Here is a 24,477-nt window from a genome sequence, read left to right as displayed (position 1 = left end):
TCCTTCCCCCGCAAAAAAGGGCCTACAACAAAAATAATATCCCAAAACTACTCAGTTGGGCAACTTGCCAAAAAACAACCCAGGGTGCTGGATCCTGCATGGGTCTGTGCAAGAAACTCATATGCATCCATGTGCCACCTTTCCGTTCACTCCCTGCATGGGAGCACCGACATATCAGAGACCCCTGCTTTCTGGGGGAGAGACTGAGCATGCAGGCACGCACAACACCAAACACAGCCAGGAAGTTTCATTTTAGGCTCATCAGCTGTGAGACTGCTTCCTCTGTAAAGAAACAAGTTGTTTTTAGCAACTAAATCCCCAGGTTGCTGCTGGTACAAACAAATATACTGGGCCCTACAGCTATATTAACTGGAAATGAATTTAGCCACTGTACCTTTGTAGAATTCTTAGTAAAGATACTTATATATTTAGATCAGATAATCTGCCACTGAGACAGACAGAGAAGTCATTAAAACTTCCATCCTATGAAGAGGATGGAGATTAACCCTTTGCCATTTACTTTACAATTTAAAAAGGCTACTAAAGGCTTAGTTTTCGGGAGGGGGGGAGTGAGGGGGATCTTCTTGACTCAAGTCACTTTTCTTTAGCAAAATGTACCATTCTAGAGATTTTTTTTTTTAAATCAACTGACAAATACACCTGATTTTACAAACCTTAAACGCTGCTGCTAAGAACGTATACAGCTGGCTGAAGGTAGGTTTATACAGCAAGTACTTATGGGGATTTTCCCGCCTAGCAGGTTTCTCAGTCGACTCCTATTTGAAAAAAAAAAAAAAAAAGCACACCATGTATATTCCTAATATAGCTTTATCTTTAAACTTCCATTTATCTGAATATTCATCTTCAATGTGCTTCCCCAACGTATTGGTCTGCCCATGTAGCATTCTCTACTGAGTACCACAGTAACAAAGTTCATGTCAGAAACCGTTTGACAGTCCGTATTCAAGCTTACAACTCAATGCAACTTGCCACCCAAATCCTGCTTTTATCCTGGATTATAATTTAGAGAGAACAAGGTGAGAAAATGCAGTCTCCAATTCAGTTAATTCCCAATCCCTTAATAAAGCTCCTTGACCATATCGTCAAGGACACAATGTGAATATAGCACACGTCCGCTTCAGTCTAGTGCCTCGTTTTTTACTTTATTCTCCCAAGACAAACATTTTCTTCCATTTTATTTGTACCTCAACACGCTGCTGTGAAGTGTGCCGACAAAAAACAAGGACTGGCAATTCTTCCCTTTGTCTACAGATGAAACACAAAATGCATCCTAAATATCTAGACTACACTAACAGGGATGACCCAAATGAGAGGGACAAACTGCAAGTCCAATAAGCAGAAAGAAAAGAGAGGGGCTTTTGGGAGGACAGCAAACAAAATAAAGTCTTTCCGTTATAACCAAACAATACTTGCGACTGAAGCTTCCACATATAATAGAGAAGCTATCCTTACCCAAGTCCAACTCTAGAGTTTGAACTCCCTTTCTGTAAGTATCAGAATAATCGTTATAACAACGTAACTGCCATGCTCTATGTATAGAGCAGAGAGAAGATCACCTAAAGTTAACAGAATTCTGTTGCCAAGTTTGCAACTGAATATGAAACTCACCTGCATTCCAGGTTTGTTCATTTGTGAAGCCAAGTTCATTGGTTCCCTTTCCAGTGCTTGCAACATTCGGAACATGTCAACCGTTAATTCACTGAACTTTACCTGCAAGAGGAACGCTGCCATCACTAATGCATCCTGTCTGGCATAGGGTAAATAGGTACTCTGCTTCCTAAGAATTACCCAGGTAAGAGCATTGAACGGTGTACTGAAAAGATTAGAGTGCAAGACTATACAATGTCTAAAAGCACCCAACATTTGGTTAAGATACTCGTAACCCCACTGCTGACATGGAAGTATAGAGGTAAGATACGAAAACCACTTGACCTCATTGTTAGCTAAAGACAGACAAATTCCCCAGTCTTTTTGAAAAGATGTTCGTCTGTTGCATTACCCGTGCTCCAATACGTCTGTTAGTCTGTAAGGTGCCACAGGACTCTAACCACCTGTGATGTGACCCTCATATGTGCAAGTGTCACATAACAAGCAATGCAACAGATTGGGTTTCTCCAGACTGTCCCACAAAAGACATGGCACTAGCATGTTTTAAATGTGCACAACAGGCTTCAGGTGTCAGAGAGAGATCATTCTTAACTAGCATAATGGATACAAGTGGTAAAAAAAGGTGTGTGTCAATGGGCTGATATGGAGAGGTCACTTACCTTGCAGTAACTTGAGTTTGAGCAGTTTTGTCGCTACGGGTACTCTTTCGTAGGAGGTGCCCATGCACTCTTGACTAAAGAATGCAAAGTACTGTGTGCAGGGCTGCACCTAACAGCACCTTGTGCCTCCAAATGAGGGCATATAACAAGAGGCACGGACCTGCAGTCACTCAGTTCCTTCTTGACTGTGAAGCAGAGCTCCACAGCTGAGAGAAAGGGGGAAGGGAAGTAGAGCACCCATAGGAACAAAACAACTTGAACTCAAAGTTACTGCAAGATAACTAACCTCTTCTTCAGGTATGTGTCCCTATAGGTGCTCCACCATAGGAGACTCCCAGCAGTAACTCAACAAGGAGACCAGTCCAAGACATTTCAAAGGATCACCACCAAAGGTAGCATCATCCCTGGAAGCAGGTAAAATGGCACAATGCTCGGCTAAGGAATGAACAGAAGACAAATTGCAGTCCTACAAGTTTCTGTTACGGGAACGTCTTTCAGGAGAGCTACAGATGTGGACTGCGCTATAGTGGAATATGCTGTCACTCCGTGAAGGGGCTGCATCCCAGCAGATTCATAACAGGTTAAACAGAAACCCGAAACCCATTTCAAGAGTCTGAGTGTAAATCGGTTGTCCCTTCCTCTTCTGTGCAGTCTACAAATAATCTGGGAGAGGCCCAAAACGTCTTAGTCCTGTCCACGTAGAAGGCAAGAGCCGTTTGGACATCTAGTGTATGTAGGCTGGCCACCACTCTGGAAGCATGAGGCTTTGAGTTCCTGGTATGTGGATCTCTTGATTAACATGATATTCCAAAGAGCTTTGGAAGAAGTAAGGATGTGCTACAGCATAACCATATTTCTATAGAAGGTAGTAAATGGTGTGTCTGCCATCAGAGCACTGAGCTCTCTCAGAGGTTCTATAAAGAACCAAGTCTTGAAGGAGAAGTGGAGGAGAGAACAGGTAGCCATCAGTTCAAAGGGGGTTTTCCTCAGGGCACTGAGATCCAAATTAAAAATTCGCATTGGGGGGGCCAGAGGCCATACCAGGGAAACAAGTCATGTAAGCCCTGGAGGAATCTGGCTGTACTGGGATGGGCAAAAAACTGAGAAGCCATCAAAACGTCGAAGGCAGTGATAATGGGCAAATGTACTCATTGCTAGACAGCATGTCCACAAATCCAATAGTTAGTCTAGGATTTTAGAGAGCAGAACACCTCTTTAGTCTATACAAGCACCAGAGAACACCAGGAATGCAAGTATTTCTAGTTTTGAAGGTAAGTTTTGCAAGTACTAAGTTTCCTGCTAGATAGGAGAACTGACTAGACCTTATCCAAACATATTAGCTCCATGCTCAAGAACCATCTAGGAACCATGCTCTCAGATTCGGGGGGGAGGGGGTTCGGACAGACCAGGGTCCCAGAGTTCTGGGACAGGAGATCCTTCGTGAAAGAAAGTCTGGGAGGCATTGCCAAAAAGAGGTGAAAGAGGTTCAAGTACCACACTTGTCTTGGCCAGAATGGCGTTATGAGAATAACCATCCCTTTCCTGTTGCAGTTTAAGGTCTTCAGGATCAGAGGTAGAGCAGGTAAGCACATCACAGGATATGGGGCCACAGTTTTATCAGGGCAGTCTCTATCCCCCTGCTGATTCATATGTAAATAAGTCTCCCCCTGTTTTGATTCCACACTGCTCAATTTACATCGGAGACAGGTCGATAGCTGCCTTCCCTCGAGTTCAGGAGAAAATCTGTTTCTCCCTGGGTTTGGTCACAGACTTTGAAGCATATCAGCAAGTATCCATAATTTCTCATATAGTACTTCCAAAATATATGTATTATGATATTAATCACCAGTAAGTCACAGGCTTTCATAAAAGACCTTACTAAATAAAAATTTTTAATACAGTAATTTGGATTCAGTTGAGTCAATTACTTATCATCTGAGGTTCAGACCCTCATCATTAACAGTTAAGAGATATCTCCCCCCGCCTTGCTAGTTTGATGGCTTTGTTTATCTTTAAAGTAAGTATACCTTCATTATCTCTGCTTGTCTGACCAACCTGCTTGTCAGGCAAATACGCATTCCTTTGTCCAAAGTGTGTTTGGCAAGCAATGCATAAGAACATAACTAGCCTATATGTATAGCTTTGTACACACAACATACAAGAATATTAATGATCAGCCAGAGCCTGCCACCTAAGGGCTGAAGCCCAAAGCCTGAGCCCCACCGCCCCTCGGAAGGTGGGGAACTCACTGGCTGCTTGCTCCTCCAGCGTTGTGTCCCAGGTGACTTCAGAGGGGTCAGGGTCCAATCCCTGCTGGCAGCCCCAAGGCAGGGCATCTAGGAGTGGTGCTTTGCTACTTTGCCCTCCCCGCCAGCCCAGGAGGCTGTGGCCACAAGAAAAGTCCCTGGTGGCCCCATGCGGCCACAGTGGTCGCATTCGAGAAAAACTGGTCTAGATCTCCTCCTCTGAAAGCTCAAATATATGGGAAAAGTCTGCTGCGGATGGTACCGTAACAGTTTAAAGAGCTCACATTTGGGACCTACTAAACTGTCTCTGTTGCAGAAACCAAGTTCCCAGAGACCCTTGAGTCCTTCAGGGTGTGGATGACTGAGTCTGTCAGCACTGAAGAGCTTGGACCCTTTAAAGGGAAGGTCATTTTCAACCATACTCTGCACCTTTCTCTGGAGACCAGAAGACTGGAACCAGGATGCTCTTTGCATAACCACAGGCAGGTATGTGGCAGCCCAGAGGGAGGTTTTAGCTATAAACTGACCTTCTGAAATGAGGGTCTGAAATTGTTCCCGCTGATCCCGTGGCAGATGGTCAGTAAAATGTGTGAACTTGGAATATGTATTAAAATCGCATTTCACCACAGGGCTTGGTAGTTTGCCACCTGAAATTGGAGAGATGCAGAGGAGTAGTTTTTTCTACCCAGGTCTAAGACTCCTTATCATAAGGAGAGAGTCTAGAGTGGGTTTGTTGATTTCTCTATTAGCCGCATCCACCTCCAGGGAATTGGGAAGGAGGAGGAAAAACAAATATTCCATTCCCTTGCTCATTTACAGGTGGGTTGGATAGTAGCAGGTGTTTGCTAGACTGCGCAAATAGGCAATAATAGAGCCTCATTGATTGGGAGAACAATTTTCTCGAGAAGTGATATTTAAAATGTCCACCAAGGAGTGTTGAGTCTCCTGGACCTCTTCTCATAGGATCTGGAGGGATGGTGCCAGGCATTTCAGGGGGGTTTGGAAAGCCCAAAAGTCATCAGCATAAGATTGCTCTCAGTAGACGGACGCAGCGGGGTGTGATGGTATGGTGCCAAAAAGAAAGCCCTGTACCAGGACCTTAGAATCGAAAGCAGGATCATCCCTCGGGCTGAAAGGGGAAACATAAGATATAGGTGCCGGTACTGGAGTCCAGCTGGGGTTCAATCTGGGAGGATTGTGGTTGGAGATGTTCACGCAGTACCAGGGATGGAACGTTTATAGAGGTCCATAACAGGGGAGATTCCAGTTCTTCCAGTTATAGAAGTGGTCCTCTGTGGAGAGAAATGTGGAGAGTGCTCGTGGGCTATGGTATCCAGAAGTCTGGTCAGTACTGGAACCTGGAGAAGGGGTCTGTGCTGGAAAGAAAAGCATGGTACCAGAGAGGCTTGTAGAGGAACTTCTGACATCAGAGCTCTGGTGCAGGGAAGGCCCTGACAGTGGAACGTGAGTGGGAGGCCAGCATGCATCTCAGTGCACAAGACATGCGAGTCGGTATCCAGGGAGATGGCTGCTTGTACTGTTTATTAGAAGACTTCTCCTCATGCTGCTTCTTGTGCAGTACTGGCGGCTTGGTACCGAAATCAGACAGAGGCCCAGCTGTACCCCTGGAGGAATGTGAGGTCTCCTGAGAGTGGGATTAATGAGGCTTCTTCTTGGAAATCCGAGCCTCTGGAGGTGCTGCTGGAGCTGCAACAGCCACCGGAGCACCCTGGGATGTTGAGGTTGACATACAGTGGGGGAGTGAACAAACTCCACTGGGGCTTCCGAGTGTGCCATTAGCAGGTGCTTCAGCCTACTCTCTGCCTTTGCAAGGACTACTTTGAAATACTGCACAGACCCTACACCTTGATGGGACGTGGGTGGCTCTGAAGCAGCTCAATTGCCCATCACTATGGTGAAAAAGACTTGAAGCAGGTCTGGCAGGACTTAAATCCCAGGGTCTTCAGCATCACCCAGAGCGCTAATGGACCAAAACAGAGGACTGAGATATGGGGGGAGGCGCGAAGCGGCTCAGAGAAGAGTAACCACCCTTCTAAGCACAACTGTGTTAAAACTAAGAGGAGAAATAAAATAAAACAAATAAAGGAAACACTAAGAATTGCTACATTTAAGTAAGGCAGGAGGCTGAGAATGAGTGGATGTGCATATCTCCATATTGAGCTGCAGCCGGTTGAGAAAGAACTGAGTGGCGGTCGGTCCAGGCTCCTTATATGCCCTCATTTGGAGTCACAAGGTGCTGCTCTGCTTTGCATTCTCCAGTCAAGAGCACTTGGATGCGAGCGTATCCTATGGTGGAGTACCCATAGGGACATACACTCGAAAGAACAGGACAGAAAGGATAGTTCTTGTTGGTTATCACTCAGGTTTTGCCAAACTCTCAGCTAATTTACTGTCACTCTTAACATCATTGCTAAAGGATTTTATATTTGCCTCTTTTGGACTCTGCAATTTCCTTTAGTAGAATCAGAAAAAACCTAACTGTTTTCAATTCCAATTGAAGACTGAACATACAATGCCTTGTCTCCTTTACCTGGTTATTGCAATTCCCAATAATTAATGCATCTGCAAGAGTGAGCTGTCCCACGATCATTCCCTGCTCCAGCAATGGGGCCCCTGTTTCAGCCAGTCGGTTGGAGGTGATTACAATGGTATTGTCATCATTTAAAACCATCACAGGATCTGCCTGGAAAGAGAACCAGCACAGACCATGAATTCCAAGGAAACCTACAGAGTCAACGACCACAAGCAAAAGGGACTATATCCTGTCACTCATAACAGACATCCCATAGCTGAAGTGAAGACTACTTTATGGTGTCTTAATAATGTGCCTTTTATATCCTATGGCTGCAGAGCAATTCCAGCTTGGAAAAGGAGCTGCTCTTAGGGACTAGAAGAAAGTACCTTGGATATTTAAACACAAATATTTGTGTGGCAGCACTTTAAGTGCAGTTGAAAGGAGAACGTACCATTCAGGATAAGCCATCTGACTTAGTTTCCCAGAATCAGAGGAAACAAACTTCACTAACACAAGCGCAGCAGGCAATCCACATGCAGCCCATGCAGATAATTGGTAACACTTTACATGGCAGAAAAGACTTGCATTATTTACATTTCTCTTCTTTTCTAGAGAGAAATAAGGACGGAAACAAGCCAACAGTAGTCCAGCATTTCAATCTAATAATGATTAAATACTGGAGCATAGGTCTTCGTACACATGTGTGTGCATACACATTGTACAAATGAGGTGATCAGGAAACTGTCTCCTATTTTAGAGAAGAAATCCTCATTTTTCTTTGTAGCAAGACATAAAAAGGGCAATATTACAGCTATGCCAAGACATACTGTCAGTATAACTGTTAAGATTATACTGTATTTTCCATTACATATTGCTTATGCATTGCCAGAATAATATGCCAATACTGCAAGCATCAAAATATACTTATTTGGAAGTTACTAACAATACAGTCAGAAGCAGGCCTCCCACAAAGATGGGCCTGTAGCTGGCAGACCTTCTATAGCAGTTACTATGCCAATGGCTATGTTCTGACCCCAATGTCACCTGAACACCAGGTGTAAGAAGAGAGGTGGTGGATTGCTGAGAGATAGCAGGTCACAACCTCAAGTTTCCACTAGCTGCTAGCTTTCTATTGCTTGAGCAGATCTGGCTCTGATGTCACAGGAGCCTCCTTAACAGCTCAGCTAATGCAGAATATTTCATCAGCAGACTGGAGAGGTGTGTGACACACCTGCACACAAGACTGTTCCTTACTAGCTCGCTCCCCATGGCATGGCCTCAGAACAATCTGCAGTGAAGAGTTCCCATGTTTTACTTTTAAAACAAGAGCGGGTTTTTTTGGACACTTTCCAACAAACTGCAGAGACCAAAGTTTCCTTCACTCTCACCTCAACAAAAGCCGCCACCTCTTGAAGAACCAGGTTCCACTCCACCTGGTCCTCAGTGTTAAAGCGGTGAGTGTAATCTTCAATTTCATCTGACAATTCCTGAGGTAGAAAGTCCAAAGGAAGAGGAATAATGAATAACTCTTTTGGAAGGTAAGGCAGTCACCTCTCATAAATAAGGCGGTCTCAGCACTTCAGGGATGAGACATCTAAGCAATCTAATTATGGAAGTTTTGATGGTCATTACCCACATGACCATATCCAATCTGGAACATGGCCAAAAAGTTGGCCAGCATGTGCTACTTCAGGAGCCAGGACTCCAGGTACCCTTACTTTGCCCTCTGAGAACACAAATACCTTTCAACAAACCCAAGAGCAAGGGATGGCACTCATTTACTATCACAAGTGCTGACTCAAATCTAAGGTTACAGATCACTTCCTGAACTTGTTGAAAGTTAATGCCCTGTCCTTTCCCGATGCCTCCTCTGCTAGTTTGTGCTGTGCAGCCCTTTGGTGTCTGTCCCACTGGATCCAGACAGGCAAAGAGCAATGCAGCCTACATAAAACAGTCAACAGCAGGATATGGCTTGCAGCAGCGTAGGAAGGTTTGTAGTGGTAAACACCCATTTTTTCATGCTTTGTGTGTATAAAAAGATCTTCTATACTTTCCACAGTATGCATCCGATGAAGTGAGCTGTAGCTCACGAAAGCTTATGCTCAAATAAATTGGTTCGTCTCTAAGGTGCCGCAAGTACTCCTTTTCTTTTTGCGAATACAGACTAACACGGCTGTTACTCTGAAACTTGGGAAAGTTTGGTGTTCCTGTCATTACTCTTTGGAAAGCAAGACTGTCGTGAGAAACAGCCATCCAACTGCAGACACCCATGCCTACTTGGATGGTTTTCCCTTAATATGAAGTCTCTTCAAGTGGAAATCAGCAGGTCACTGGAGCGTAACGTTTTCCCTAAACACAATAAAGTATCTAATTTGGTCCTGGATATTCCCTCAACTCTAAACATACTGAAGATGGATTACTGCTTGATGACATACCCTGGACTGTATCCTAATCCCTATGTATCTATTGTCCCCCAAAGTCTGAAGCAGTTCTGAAAGGTAAGTCTTTCCCTCACCCCCACCATGCGCATACACAGACTAACCTTCCTGTCCCTTAAAGTCTCAAGCCTTTCCCAATCTGGTTTCTGGAAGTGCACAATAGATTCTTCTCATTTGCAAGAAACACCTCACAGACTCCAGGTACCAGATTGGAAAGGAACACAGCACTGTGCCGAGCAGAAGGACTAGAATCAAAATGGGAGGGATTTCATGGAGACTTTTGAGGTCAGAGAGAGGTGGGAGCTACTGGCAGGGGAGGAGGGAGATGCACAAGGCTAGAGAGAAGACCCCCAAAGCATTCAGACAGCTGAAACAAGTGTTATATTCACATCCACACTGTCTGGGGTTTATCCAAACCCCACTTAATGAGATCTGCCTTCCACCAATAGCAAAAACCACTCTTTGGTCAAGGGCTCGGGTCATTTACGTCTACATGATGCACAGAACACCAAAACACATAAGGATGTTGTTCCTCCCACTGCAGCTCCCAAGGCCAGATTTAGTTAAAGCTGTATGATTAACAGGAACAGCAGCAGCTGAGATCTTGCGTGTGAGATTTCAACTGAAAGAGACATATCCTGCATGCCATAATATCCTACTACATGCAGGAAGAATAGCTCTCCGTGACTAGTGGCCTGTATTGCATGGGCATGTACACTTTCCATTGTCCTCATATCATTAATTTACCTTTACGAGGTCCTTCACAACATCCATTTTGTTGAGCAAAAGACAAACCACTATAAACCTTGCATAGTAACGCAGCTTCTTAACCACCAGTTCAGGCCTGAAAAATAAAAATAAAACACCAATGCAGTGGTCATGGAAAGAGACGATCTGTGCTAACCCAAGCATGAATTCAAGCAATGTAGGAGCTGCTCTAATTTAGACCTGCTGGGCATAATCCCTAAAGGGCCCCACACATCAGCTAAGGACCAGCAGAGCTCTGTGCTGCCTTGCACACATCCCCTACTCAAATGTGGGCTGTGGATGGGTAGTGCAGGAGTTGGCTCTACTGGCTTTCTGCCAGTTTATGGTCAGAACCTGTCTCCTTTGAGTTATCTGCTGAGGGATGACAAATGAGAATCTGGACCACTGAGTCCAACCATCAGAGAGAACAAAAGATTAAATATCTGTAAGTTCAACTATGGGACATAACGTCTGATCACATTTTCACCTTTGTAAAATAAATCTGCCACAGTATTTAAAGGAGACATCTCTGCCAAGCACATCTAGTCTGAAGGAGCTCTGACACCCCAACCGGAGCGAGGAGATTCTCCAAGGAAAAATAAGCTAAGATCTGAGGCCAACAATAAGAGACACTAAAATGGTTGTTTAGTCTATCTGCAGATTTTCAGAGGGTATGCTCAGAAAATCAGTAAGTCTAGGCTCTGCTAACCAAGTCCAAAATGCTTGAGTGTCTGTAACAAACTTGGCAGGCAATTCTATATTGCAGTGATCATCAGTATAAAACTCACAAAAATCAATCCAGATCACTTCTTCTCCAATTCTAACTAGCCACTGACCTCACCTCCCAGCCAGAGCACAGGACTGACAGCCAGAACCTCCTGAGTTCAGTGTCTGCTAATACTGAAAAAAGAAAAGCAGGATGAGGCACCTTAGAGACTAACCAATTTATTTGAGCATAAGCTTTCGTGAGCTACAGCTCACTTCATTGGATGCATACCGTGGAAAATACCCACTGAATGCATCTGATGAAGTGAGCTGTAGCTCATGAAAGCTTATGCTCAAATAAATTGGTTAGTCTCTAAGCTGCCACAAGTCCTCCTTTTCTTTTTGCGGATACAGACTAACACAGCTGTTACTCTGAAACCTGCTAATACTGAATCCTCCTAGTCTCTTGGGAGCCTGACGTGTTAGACAACACCTCACAGCATCCTTCTGAATGAGCCCTGCTCCGGATGGCTCCCCATAAGAACGCATCTCTCAGGCTTTCTGGAATAGTTAATGGACAGGGAAGACACATTACCCTAGTCAAGTGTGGTAAGGCTGCCAAACTGCCAACATCACTGCACTTCAGAGAAGTAAAAATAAAATGACCTGTTATTTCCTCTACTTTGCTTCTGGATGAGCAAGTTAATCTCCCAGCTCTAGAACATTACGGGGGTATTTCCAGTGACAGCACTGATAACAAGGGCTGGGAAGAACACAGATGAGCAGCTGAAGGTCTTCCTTGCTGCTGAACCCAATTGCTAATCCTGCTAGTCTCCAAACATGGCTGGTGGTTCTACAATAAAGTGTTTAATCAGGGTTGTTAGGATTAACAACGACTTCCTCTGAGGAGCTGCTCTTACACCAGTTATTTTCCCTTAATCACACTTTAAAATTCAAGGTTGCTTCTGCTCATCGCTCTAATCCTTGAAAACAAAACAAAAAAAAAGGGCAAGATGCTGGTGCAGTCATACCTGTCCTCTTTATTGACTTGGGAGTAATATGATCTCTGTCTAATAGCTGAATAGAAGGAGAAGGCCTCATTCAGGTAGCTGGTTTCAGACGTCCGCAGGCTACGGGAGAAACATATTACCTCACGGCTCCATGTATAGGTTCCTGTCACCCATACCTCCCGCCACTGACACACAAGATGATTGAGTGGATAAAACATGCTCTCTCTCAAGTGAGTGCCACATTAAAAAAAGCAAGTTTCCCAACCCCAGCACATGATTGAAGGAGATTCCAGAGCTTCAATTTTGTTTCAGTCTAAGGAAGTAGTCAGCAACAAAGACCAGATGTCAGTACCTCATGCCCATATGTACAGGTGATATATTAACATGGAAGATTTAAAGGGAACAACAGTTTAAAAACCCAAACTAGTAACTAAATCTCTATGCAAAGTCAATGCAACATATATGGAAGACTTTAAAGTGACCCTTGAGGTCGAAGAAGCAGACTTTAGCACTGTCAGTAAAACTAGCAGAATAATATTTGGGCATGAGGGTCATCTTTGGGATCCACTTTTTGATTCTGCAATGAATCTTTTTGGGCAACAAATGCTGTGAGTGGCCCCTCCTGAGGCCTTCTTGTACCACGCCTGAGGGCATGCCTACACTAGAAATATAAGTCGACCTAAGTAAGGTCGACTTACAACTACTGCAGTAATTACTATGGTGGTTCACATCCACAATACCCTCTTTCTGTTGGTGGTGCACATCCTCACTAGGAGTGTTTCCACAGACTAGAGAGGGGCAGTGAGGGGGGCTGAGAGCCTGGCCAGCAAGGAGCCGGGCCAGCTGTTGGTCTGGGAACCAGAAGCGGGGATCCAGGGGGCACCTGTGCTCCGAGCTGGGAGGACACAGCCTGACTGGGAGCAGGGAACCCGGAGAACAGCTGGGCTCTAGCTGGAAACCCCCATGACCCCAGTGACAACTGGGCTTTCTTGTCAATTTCATGGTTCCAGTATGGAGCTGCAAAATTGACAAGAATGAGAGCCAATAGCAGATGTAAGTAATGCAGTGTCCACATGGACACTGCGACACCCTAACTACACGACATACACCCTCCACTTCTCGGGGAGGCAGAGTTATTATGTGGGTGTAAGAGGGCACTTACATCAGAGGGAGGAAGGCTGTAGTGTGTACCCTGACTAATTAGGTTGACGTAAGCTGCCTTATATCAACCCAACTCTGCAGTACAGACCAAGGCTCAGTCACCTGAGAGTACACGATTCCTCCCAACCCCATCCTTCGCCACTGGCTCAGGAAGGAAATTGTTCTGGAACTATCACCATGTATGCTGCATGGGGCCATGAGCAATACCACTTGTCTCCAGCAGACACAGAAATAGATTCACTTACTAATAATGGTAGTAGAGCTGCCCAATCTTGGAGGCAATTTCCCCAATCTGCCACCTCTTCAATCCATATCGATTGTCCAGTACTTGTCTATTTCAAGCAAGAGAAAAAGAAGAGTATTAATATATCCCATGATTTTCCCAGAACAGCGACCCATCCAAATCCAAGTCAAGACACCATTCTAAGACCAAATCCTGCTTGCCTTATTTACATGGGTATTCATAACAGCCCATAGAGAAAGTTTTATAATCTAACATGGCATTTACAAGCCAGCTCTGGCAGAGTTGTGCACACATTAGAAGGGGCACATTGCAAAACAAGGGATTTCACAGCCCCAAAAATGTGTGACAGCTGGCGGGATCGTGTTTCACAAATAACGTGAAAGAGGGTCACAGCTTCCTGAGAACACTCAAGAGAGCCGGGTACAGTTAGGTGTAAAAGATCAGCTTGAGTAGCAGCAAGACATTGCACCCATTCTACATGGGCACACAGGTGCACTGCAGAGACCCTCAGCAGGTTAAGGCAGCGTGCATGTAAGCAGCCTGGGAGTTTTTGGTTTTGTTTTTTAAAAAAAGGTTACAATAAGAAAAGATTATATGCAACATTTTTTGGTTTAAATTTTAAATTTAAACTCTTCAGGGCAGGGACTGTCCCTATTGTGCTGTCCCAGCACAGGATGAAACTCAGTCCAGGCCTCTGGGCACTACCATAATACAAAAAGAACACTGCAGAATTATTTGAAGATGGTTTTCAGGAGCATTTTCTTACCTATGCTGCTGTTGAAATTTCCAGAGTTTAGTGTAAACATCAAAGGTTCGCCCAAAATAGGACTGCCACTGCTTCTGCCCATACTGAGGCAAATCTCTGCAACAGACAAATGCAGAAGAATTGCAGAATACATCAATCAGCCCAGAATATGAGATGCAAACTCGGTCAGAGATTTTTGTTTGGGTGGGGTGTTTTTTTTTGTTTGTTTTAAAGTTAACATTTGTATTCTTAAAAAAAGGCTTGTGATTTTCTATGACCAGTCTACACCTGCAAGTTCATGTTCTGCCTCTGTGGGTAGACCAAATACACCACAGGCAGAAGAGGTCCTGGGTTCAGGCTGCAGGCCAGTACTTGGGTTCATACTTCCTACTGGCACTGCAGAGTTAGGGCAGGGGCACTTTGCTGGAGACACCACACTAAACTGGGTCAACTCATGAAGCAGCTTCTGTGAGTGAGTCAGACAGACACGTATTCCCACACCCCTTATGCTCAGGCAGAATTATTTGGCCCCTGCATAGACAAGACTGGGCATTTCATTAACACTAACAATTCCCAGACAAACTTGGACAACAACATGAATATTTGCTAACGGTCAGTTTGTCACTGATTGAGAATGGGAGAGAAGGGCAGAGTAATGCAGAGATCTGGTGCCTTTAACTGCCTGGCATCATTACCACCCACCCCATGCAATGTCATATAATCTACAAGGCAACACTAGAATCAGAGGCAGGAGGAGGATACGCTGGCATCAGCTAGCATTCATCAGTACTTGGGACATAGCCTTTTGGTGGCTAAGAAGGTATTTTTGCCTCTGAGAGCAAAGAATAGTAGCAAAGAGCTGCTACCTTTCTTCAAAATCACCCACACACCACCACTCCAAACACACTGCCCTGCACTGCAGTATAAACTCATTTTCACCTGCACAAACACACACAACTCTCCCAGCACAACACATCCCACACACAAATCAAACCACCAGTATACATAATAACCCCCAAAATCACTCTGAAGCCTAGAATGTTTATTGGGTCACCATGAAGTGATGGAAAACAGCTACCAATACAGCTGAGAGCTTTTTTTGCTCAGAATATCACCAGATTCAGTCTTCACTAGGATTCAGTCTGTTACCACCCAATTTTAAGTTCTCGGTCATTTTTGTTTTTTTTGTTGTTTTTAAACTCAACTTTATAAATTACACCTGTGCAACAGCAAAGGCTTTTATCTACTAGAACATCACTATAGACTGTGCATTTATAATACATACAACATATTATTATGATGTACTTGCCTCATCCTGCTATGCCTGGAATTAGGGGATGGCTGCCACAATATGCAAGTACAGCAACAGCTGGAGGGAGCTAATGCCATGTGTGAATTCACAGAATGTGTTTACATGAAGTAGGCTGGTGGGCTGTGCAGATGCAGACACACATGTGCATGTGTATAGATGCATGATTTGGAGTGGAAAGGAATTCATGTTTTCCAAGCTCCGTGACTGTGCCTTTTTACCACAAGGTGTCAGGTCTCTTGACATCAGCAAAACACAAGACACTCTACATATTTACTGTAACCCTGAAAACAACTCCCAAAGGAAACGGCAGAGTTCTTGCAGCTCCTATGCTCACAAGCAGGCAACTGGAAACTGCAACAAAAGCAGTTATATGCACCAAATACTAAATATCATCCACAGTCAGGAACATACTGCGGAGACTTCAGTTGTACCAAAATCTCCTCTTTTTTTGGGCAGAACACATCATTGTTTGGTTACTCTTAGACACTATGTTACGCAGCCTCTATTACTGTTGGCAGAAATGGGAAGTTAATGGTCAGTGGAATAAAATTAAATGGTCCCCAGTGATTGCCCCATAAGCCAAATCTCCTTGGAGCTTGTGCTGTGTAAGGGCAACTTTGGTATGAAACAATTGTTTATAGACCCCTCCCTAAATTACAAAAGGCAGGCCCATTTTCCTAAAGCCTGTTCTATTCCAAGGCAGAGAGAATACTGATTTAATTCAAAGCTCCTGTGGATATCAGACTGCATTTTTTAATACACAAAAGGGATTTAAGAGGTTACACAGAGAAATTGCCCTATATTTCCTCCGGGGAACTTCTGCTATAAAATGCTATAACAGGCTATCAAAGCCAGTTCACCTGGAGCCTCTATTCCCACTTCCCCATAGCACTAAAGGAGATTCACCCTTCTAGTTGCAGACATACACTAACTGGCTGGGAGCACAATGCTTAGTGTACACAAAAGGACATGGAATGTCAGATAGAATGAGGGGGCCACAAATCGCATTTCACTGAGATTTAATGTGACAACAATATTTTGGGATGCCATGACAATGTCTCCAAAAATAAGCAGTTAGGGCAAATCAAGCATAATCCAATTCAAATCTTGGATTAGACAAATGGCTCTCTCCATTCTTCATCAAGGGCTCAATCCTGCAAGGTGACTGAGGCAGTTGAATACCTCTCAGTCTTAGGCCCTACGATTCCATACGCAAACCAGTTATCCAAGAGTCACTGGAGTCAGCTGGCATGTGCCCGTGCCCAACCCTCATCAGCTCACACTGTAACACTACAGCACTTATATGAACAGAGCAAAGGTGAGTGGGGAGACAAAGCATCACACTTACTACTGGAGACACCTATGCAAGAAACAAAATGGCAGAACTTACATTCCATGGGACATTCTTTGGAGGCAGAGTTAAGGTGGTTTTGCTACCTTTACTGTGAATTTCCATGTTTTTGAATATATTTGTTTGTAGCTACATTATAAGGATTTTAATCTTTAAATTCCCTAGACATGCTCCCAACCTTACTTTCACCCTAACAAAGAGCCTTTTGTAAGGGTATCACAAGCAGCTTGGCATGAACTCCATGGAGAAGACAAAAATATCCTAGCTCCTTGAAGTCAACACATTCAACACAAACCTAGGGTGGAATTTCAAGACAGGCATACAGCCCACATTTCAAGAAGGCATTACATTTAGTTGTTTTTGAATCAGGTCAAGAATTTTCTTCAGGAGAACCCTATCCCAGATCAGTAAATTGGCTCACCTACTTACTCTACATACTGAATAGCCGATCATATCTTCTATAAACAGACATTCTGAAGCCCCACCCCCAATAACAACTTCAAAAAGAAGGACAATTGCAACCTCCCAGGACCAAAGATCTTTAACAGAGTCCAGCAATGCCCCTGAGATGGGCTATTGCAACATGAGAAGGAAACCCCCTCACTTCTCCCTTGCCACTACTTGGCCGATGACTACTTTTTACAGGAAGTCCCCCTCCCCTCACAGGAGCAGAGCTGTGCCAGAAGGCACCAGGGGAAGGGATGGCTACAGGAATGCAGCCTCTTGCTGATCATGCCAGGCTCTTTAGAGGAATAAAAAGGAATAAGGCAGCAGAGTGGTATTTCCACAGCAGAAAGGAGCAACATTGTTGTCTAATCTCTTTAACAGAACTCCAAGTGGGTTAGGAAATTAATATTGCTGTGCTTATCTGCCAGCTCTATTTCCCACACAACATGAGGGAAACTGGCTGACTCATTTTATGCAAAGTGAATCAGTTATTGGCGTTATCCCTACCAGCCTGGAAAACCATTTCAACAGCTGTTGCTATCGTGATGCTGCTGATGCCTGAGAAGTTACACAGGAATTGGCCAGAAAGCAGGTCCTGCCAGACTCCAGCTAGCTGCTCCTAGGGTCTGAAGCAAGTGGATGGAGTCAGGTCTGAATGGGATTCCATATGGTCGCAGGGCCTACTGTGAGAAACGTCATGAGCTTCGGGACACCTCATGCAATAAACAGAACAAGTTTGCTTCAGGAAGTCTTAATGAATCTTAACATTTGTTTTCTGAAGCATCATAATCCTTCCAAACTTTAAAGCATTCTCTCTGGCCACAGACTCCCCAGGTTGTCAAAGAATAGCTGTGGAGCATCAAAGCAAGCCCCTTGCTGCAATCCTCATGCTGCTTTATCCCCAGCCCCATCCTCCTCAGGGTTGAGAACATTCCTCACACCTATTGCAGTGACCGCCCCCAGTTCCAGCTGACTCAGCCGCAATTCTGCTCTACCAGATCAGGATGACAGGTTAGTTTAAGCAAGAGGCTAAAGTGGGGAGATCCTAGAAGAAGCCCCCCTCTTCCTCCCCTCCCCCAAGTAGTCTTCACATTATTTTGGCCATTTCACATCCACCACAAAGTGAGCGGAAAATGTAGCTTTAAACAAGGGAAAAATCAGGCATTCACATACTACATTCTTTACTTGTAACACCCTGAATGTGTGGGTCACCCCTCACTTTTCTGTACATGTTGCATCTCTGTGCAAGTCTAAGAATTCCTATAAAATCCAAAGTTTCCTGGTTACTTCCGTGCTTTGGATTCCCTCTGATTAATGGCCTATTACAATACTTCTGTCCTTACAGCATGTACATGTTGGGCCACTATTACTTACAGAAACTCCTGTGTAGCTGCACATTTACATTTCAAGCAGCAGGCAAGCCTAATCACAGCTGGCATAGCCAGGTACCATGCCGTTCCTGGGTTCCCCTGGGAACAAGGAGGGTCTCCATGGAAACAGACACCAGCACTTTTGATAACACCCTAACAGCATAATAAAATTTCATTTGTGACAGTACATCACCACAGCACCACCAAACACTGTTGGGCAGGGAAGGGCAGCTCTTTGCCATCGCCACCCTCTCACCCATTTGTTGCCTTGTGATCTGCACATCATTCATGCTGCCTTCCTCAGGAACTGCCCTCATCAGTTTCATCAGGAACTTTTTGTTTGGGTGTGCAAGACGGGAAAGAGGAGGATAAGTACTATTTAATTACACACAACTATTATGGTAATCTCTTTTGAATATTATGAAATCTCAGAACGTGCAGATTTGCCTTATTTGCTGAGAAAGGATTAGATATTCTGATGTTTAATCAATCTTAATATTCTGTGGACGGGCTGTTTGGTAGTTCCTCCTTCTCCCCTACCCACTCAAGCAGATAGGGACTATGTGACCCAGCTAAAAGAGAGATACACAATACGAAAGAAAACTGGATACATTATGGAAAGATGCTGTGCTATTTCAGGTCCTATAACAGGATAATGGCCCTTAGCAAAGGGAAGGCATAATGGGAAACAACAACCTGTTACTTTCCTTCCCCATAGCCATCTCCCTCTTCCCCTCCTCACCTCTCTCCAGGCACCTAACCCTGAAATGCAAGCCATCCAAATCACAGTGCAGGATGCAGAAGTGACAGACAGATTTGCCATATGGGATGGATAGTGCAAAGAAAGGAGTATCCCAGCCACTGAAGGATAGGCAAAATATGCTGAAGGGATTGACTAAGAGAACAGTGAAAAGACATTCAGTCATTATCTAGAGTTTGCTACTAAGCCCTCCAATTTTAATGGTAAACAAATGCCTTTAAAAATTCAGATTTTAAATCTCTCTAATGTTAAATAGGAATGAGTGAAATCCCACAATTGCTCCTGGGGCATGGCACACACTATGGGTGTAGTCTGTTGGTCCGTGTACTGCACTGAGACAGATGATGGATAAAGCTGCAGTGAACTTTCAGCCCCATGTGGAAGTTTTCCCCAGTTCTTGCTATGACCTGCTTTACGAGGTATATCACTTCATCTTGTGTGTTCAATAATTCATTTTCCATCAGTGGTTCCAACCACATTGCTGACAGAGGCCAGAGCTGCACTGGTTGAAAACGAGTTAAGGAATATTCCTTTTGGGTAACCCCACATGGAAGCTGTCACAGAGGGACATGTCTCAGACTGAATAAAAGACCTACAAAATCCAGGGAGATTCTCAGCAGGCCTACAGCAGCAATGCGAGGAGCAAATGCTACACTTGAATTTAACAGAGAAGCTTTCCAGAATGATGTGTAACTTTTTTTGGGGGGGGGGGCGCGGGGGGAGTGTGTGAAGGTTTATGTCCTTGTGCTTGTCTGTTCACAATCATACAGTCACTCAGCCAGGACCACCTCTTACCTCCCATACCCAGATACCAGGACTGTGCAGTAACTCGCCAAGGGGCACAACCTCCTCACCAACAAGCCACTGTGAGCTAGAAACTGCACCAGAAACATCAACAGCACTGCTTCAGTGGGGCGGGGGGCAGCACCCCAGATCAGAGGCTGGCAAGACCCCAATTCCATAATTTCACAGGGAGAGGAAGGTTCAGACAGTAGAAGTACTACAGCCTGACCCTTCTGCACCACACAAGCAAAGGGCCCTCCTCCTGAGACACACGGCCAGCCGGCTTACGGAGGATGATCTGGAAGGGGAAGACAGGAGCACAGCCTTTGATGGGCCCACATCAGGAGCAACTTAGGGAGGAGACGGACCTGTATGAAGGTGAGGGGTGGAGTGTTTGCAAGATTCATAGATACTAAGGTCAGAAGGGACCATTATGATCATCTAGTCCGACCTCCTGCACAACGCAGGCCACAGAATCTCACCCATCCACTCCTGCAATAAACCTCTCACCTATGTCTGAGCTATTGAAGTCCTCAAATCGTGGTTTAAAGACTTCAAGGTGCAGAGAATCCTCCAGCAAGTGACCCGTGCCCCATGCTACAGAGGAAGGCGAAAAACCTGGAAGAGGCCCTGGAATCTGCCCTAGAGGAAAATTCCTTCCCGACCCCAAATATGGAGATCAGCTAAACCCTGAGCATATGGGCAAGACTCACCAGCCAGATACCCAGGAAAGAATTCTCTGTAGTAACTCAGATCCCACCCCATCTAACATTGGTCCTATTTATCATGAATAGTTAAAAGATCAATTAATTGCCAAAATCATGTTATCCCATCATACCATCTCCTCCATAAACTTATCATCGAGTTTAATCCTGAAGCCAGATAGGTCTTTTGCCCCCACTGCTTCCCTTGAAAGGCTGTTCCAGAACTTCACTCTTCTGATGGTTAGAAACCTTCGTCTAATTTCAAGTCTAAACTTCCTGATGGCCAATTTATATCCATTTGTTCTTGTGTCCACATTGGTACTGAGCTTACGTAATTCCTCTCCCTCTCTGGTATTTATCCCTCTGATATATTTAGAGAGAGCAATCATATCTCCCCTCAACCTTCTTTTGGTTGGGCTAAACAAGCCAAACTCCTTAAGTCCCCTTTCATAAGGCATGTTTTCCATTCCTCGGATCATCCTAGTAGCCCTTCTCTGTACCTGTTCCAGTTTGAATTCATCCTCCTTAAACATGGGGGACGAGAACTGCACACAGTATTCCAGATGAGATCTCACCAGTGCCTTGTAGAACGGTACTAACTCCTCCTTCTCTCTACTGGAAATATCTCACCTGATGCATCCCAAGGCCGCATTAGCTTTTTTCACGGCCATATCTCGGTCTCTCTCCTCCTCCGCTACTTCTAATTGATGCTTCCCCAGCTTATAACTAAAATTCCTGTTATTAATCCCTAAATGAATGACCTTACACTTCTCACTATTAAATTTCATCTGATTACTCCAGTTTACAAGGTCATCTAGATCCTCCTGTATGATATCCCGGGCCTTCTCTGAATTGGCAATACCTCCCAGCTTCGTGTCATCCTCAAACTTTATTAGCACACTCCCGCTTTTTGTACCGAGCTCAGAAATAAAAAGTTTAAATAAGACTGGTCCCAAAACTGATCCCTGAGGAACTCCACTGGTAACCTCCCTCCAGCCTGACAGGTCACCTTTCAGTAGGACCCGCTGTAGTCTCCCTGTTAACCAATTCCTGATCCACCTTTCAATTTTCATATTGATTCCCCCATCTTTTCCAATTTAACTAATAATTCCCCATGTGGCACTGTATCAAATGCCTTACTGAAATCTAGGTAATTTAGATCCACTGCGTTTCCTTTGTCTAAAAAAATCTGTTACTATCTCAAAGAAGGAGTTTGGCACGATCTACCTTTTTTAAAACCATGTTGTATTTTGTCCCATTTACCATTGACCTCAATGTCCTTAACTACTTTCTCCTTCAAATTCTTTTCCAAGACCTTGCATACTACAGATGTCAAACTAACAGGCCTGTAGTTACCCGGATCACTTTTTTTTCCCCCTTTCTTAAAAATAGGAATTGTGTTAGCAATCCTCCAACCATACGGTACAACCCCTAAGTTTACATATTCATTAAAAATTCTTGCTAATTTTGTGTGCCAATTCCTTTAATATTCTTGGATGAAGATTATCTGGGCCCCCCGATTTAGTCCCATTAAGCTGTTCGAGTTTCGCTTCTACCTCAGATATGGTAATATCTGCCTCCATAGCCTCATTCCCATTTGTCATGCTACCATTATCCCTAAGATCCTCTTTAACCTTATTAAAGACTGAGGCAAAGTATTCGTTTAGATATTGGGCCATACCTAGATTATCCTTAACCTCCATTCCAACCTCAGTGTTTAGCGGTCCCACTTCTTTCTTTGTTTTCTTCTTATTTATATGGCTATAGAACCTTTTACTATTGGTTTTAATTCCCTTTGCAAGGTCCAACTCTACTTGACTTTTAGCCTGTCTCACTTTATCCCTACATGTTCTGACCTCAATAAGGTAGCTTTCCTTGCTGATCCCTCCCTTCCTCCACTCCCTGTATGCTGTCTGCTTTTTCTTAATCACCTCTCTGAGATGCTTGCTCATCCAGCTTGGTCTACGACTCCTGCCTATGAATTTTTTCCCCTTTCTTGGGATGCAGGCTTCCGACAGCTTCTGCAGCTTTGATTTAAAGTAATCCCAGGCATCCTCTGCCTTTAGATCCATAAATTCTTCAGTCCAATCCACTTCCCTAACGAATTTCCTTAATTTTTGAAAGTCAGCCCTTTTGAATTCAAAAACCCTAGTCGCAGATTTATTTTTGTTTATCCTTCCGTTCAGTTTGAACTGAATTAGCTCATGATCACTTGAACCAAGATTATCCCCTACAACCATTTCTTCTATGAGGTCTGCACTACTCACCAAAACCAAATCTAAAATGGCATCCCCTCTAGTCGGTTCAGCAACTACTTGATGAAGGAATCAATCAGCTATCGCATCGAGAAAAATTTGAGCCCTATTATTACTACTAGCACTCATCCTCCAGTCTATATCTGGGATGTTAAAGTCTCCCATGATCACGCAGTTTCCATTAGTATTTACTTCATTAAAAACATTAAAAAGGTCTCTATCCATATCAGATCCCAGAGGTCTACAGTACACCCCAAGCTCTATCCCAGGGGAGGCTCTAATAGTTTTCTTCCCCAATGTAATTTTTGCCCAGACAGACTGTCTTATCCATTTCATCGCTTCTTATTGCTTTACATTCTACCTCATCACTGATATACAATGCTACTCCACCACCTTTACCTTTATTTGGGTCTTTCCTAAACAGCACATACCCTTCAATACCTGTAGTCCAGTCATGACGACTATTCCACCCTGTTTCTGTTACCCCTAGAATATCTGGTTTCACTTCCTGCACCAGTAGCTCTAGTTCCTCCATTTTGTTACCTAGGCTCCTCGCACTGGTGTACAAACATCTTAATTTTTGCTGTTTGGCCTCGCTCACATTCTGTACCCTATTAGGCACAGTAATTCTACAGCCAGTATAACCTATTAGACTGGTATCCACACTGCCCTTGCTCCTTATATACATTCTCCTACCCACAGCTGTATCCTTTCTTACTTCATTTTCTTCCCTCTCAATGCTAAAATCTGGTGTGGAGATTACCTGGACATCTCCCAACCATCTCCCCCAAATTCCTAGTTTAAAGCTCTCTTAATCAGTTGTGCCAGCCTCCATCCTAGAAGTCTATTTCCTTCCCTACTCAGATGAAGTCCATCCCGAGAGAACTGTCCTATGTCCATGAATGCCTCCCAGTGGCCATACATCCCAAAGCCATCCTTATAGCACCACTGCCTAAGCCATCTGTTGATAGTCATAATCTTGTCACACCTTTGTTGCCCTTCTCTAGGAACAGGCAGAATTCCACAAAAGATCACCTGAGCCTCAATTTCCTTAAGCGTCTTCCCCGGCCTAGCATAGTCTCCCTTAATACTTTCCAGCGAGAATCTAGCCGTATCATTTGTTCCCACATGAAGGTTAATTAGGGGATTCTTTCCTGCTCCCTTTAGGATCCTTTTCAACCTCAGGTCTACATCCCGTATCTTAGCACCTGGAAGACAGCATACCCTTCTATTCTCTGGATCAGCTCTGGTTACAGGCCTGTCTATTCTTCTCAGTAAAGAGTCCCCGATCACATAGACCTGCCTTTTCCTGGTGACGGTGCTATTCTCCAGTCTATCCCGTTCCCTCTGGCTGCAAGTTCTTTCCATTCCTATT

The 24,477-nt window shown here is 44.2% G+C and overlaps 1 protein-coding gene across 3 annotated transcripts in view; it reads right to left on the bottom strand.

Moving 5' to 3' along the window:
* Positions 1 to 24,477, bottom strand: part of SCAI (suppressor of cancer cell invasion) — a gene marked incomplete at its 5' end in the record, with an annotated part of 107,494 nt that overhangs the window by 23,056 nt on the left and 59,961 nt on the right. For all 3 annotated transcript variants that reach the window (XM_084650314.1, XM_084650315.1, XM_084650313.1), the window contains 8 exons: positions 675 to 776; positions 1,630 to 1,731; positions 7,086 to 7,238; positions 8,459 to 8,557; positions 10,256 to 10,352; positions 11,992 to 12,090; positions 13,377 to 13,463; positions 14,142 to 14,237. In XM_084650314.1, the coding sequence (XP_084506440.1) occupies positions 675 to 776; positions 1,630 to 1,731; positions 7,086 to 7,238; positions 8,459 to 8,557; positions 10,256 to 10,352; positions 11,992 to 12,090; positions 13,377 to 13,463; positions 14,142 to 14,237 (835 nt within the window). The remainder of the gene's footprint in view (positions 1 to 674; positions 777 to 1,629; positions 1,732 to 7,085; positions 7,239 to 8,458; positions 8,558 to 10,255; positions 10,353 to 11,991; positions 12,091 to 13,376; positions 13,464 to 14,141; positions 14,238 to 24,477) is intronic.

This window comes from Lepidochelys olivacea (genome assembly GCF_965140295.1).
Source record: "Lepidochelys olivacea isolate rLepOli2 genome assembly, chromosome: 16".
NCBI lineage: Eukaryota > Metazoa > Chordata > Testudines > Cheloniidae > Lepidochelys > Lepidochelys olivacea.
Note: the sequence above shows the minus strand (reverse complement) of the source record. Positions and strands in the feature narration are given on the sequence as shown.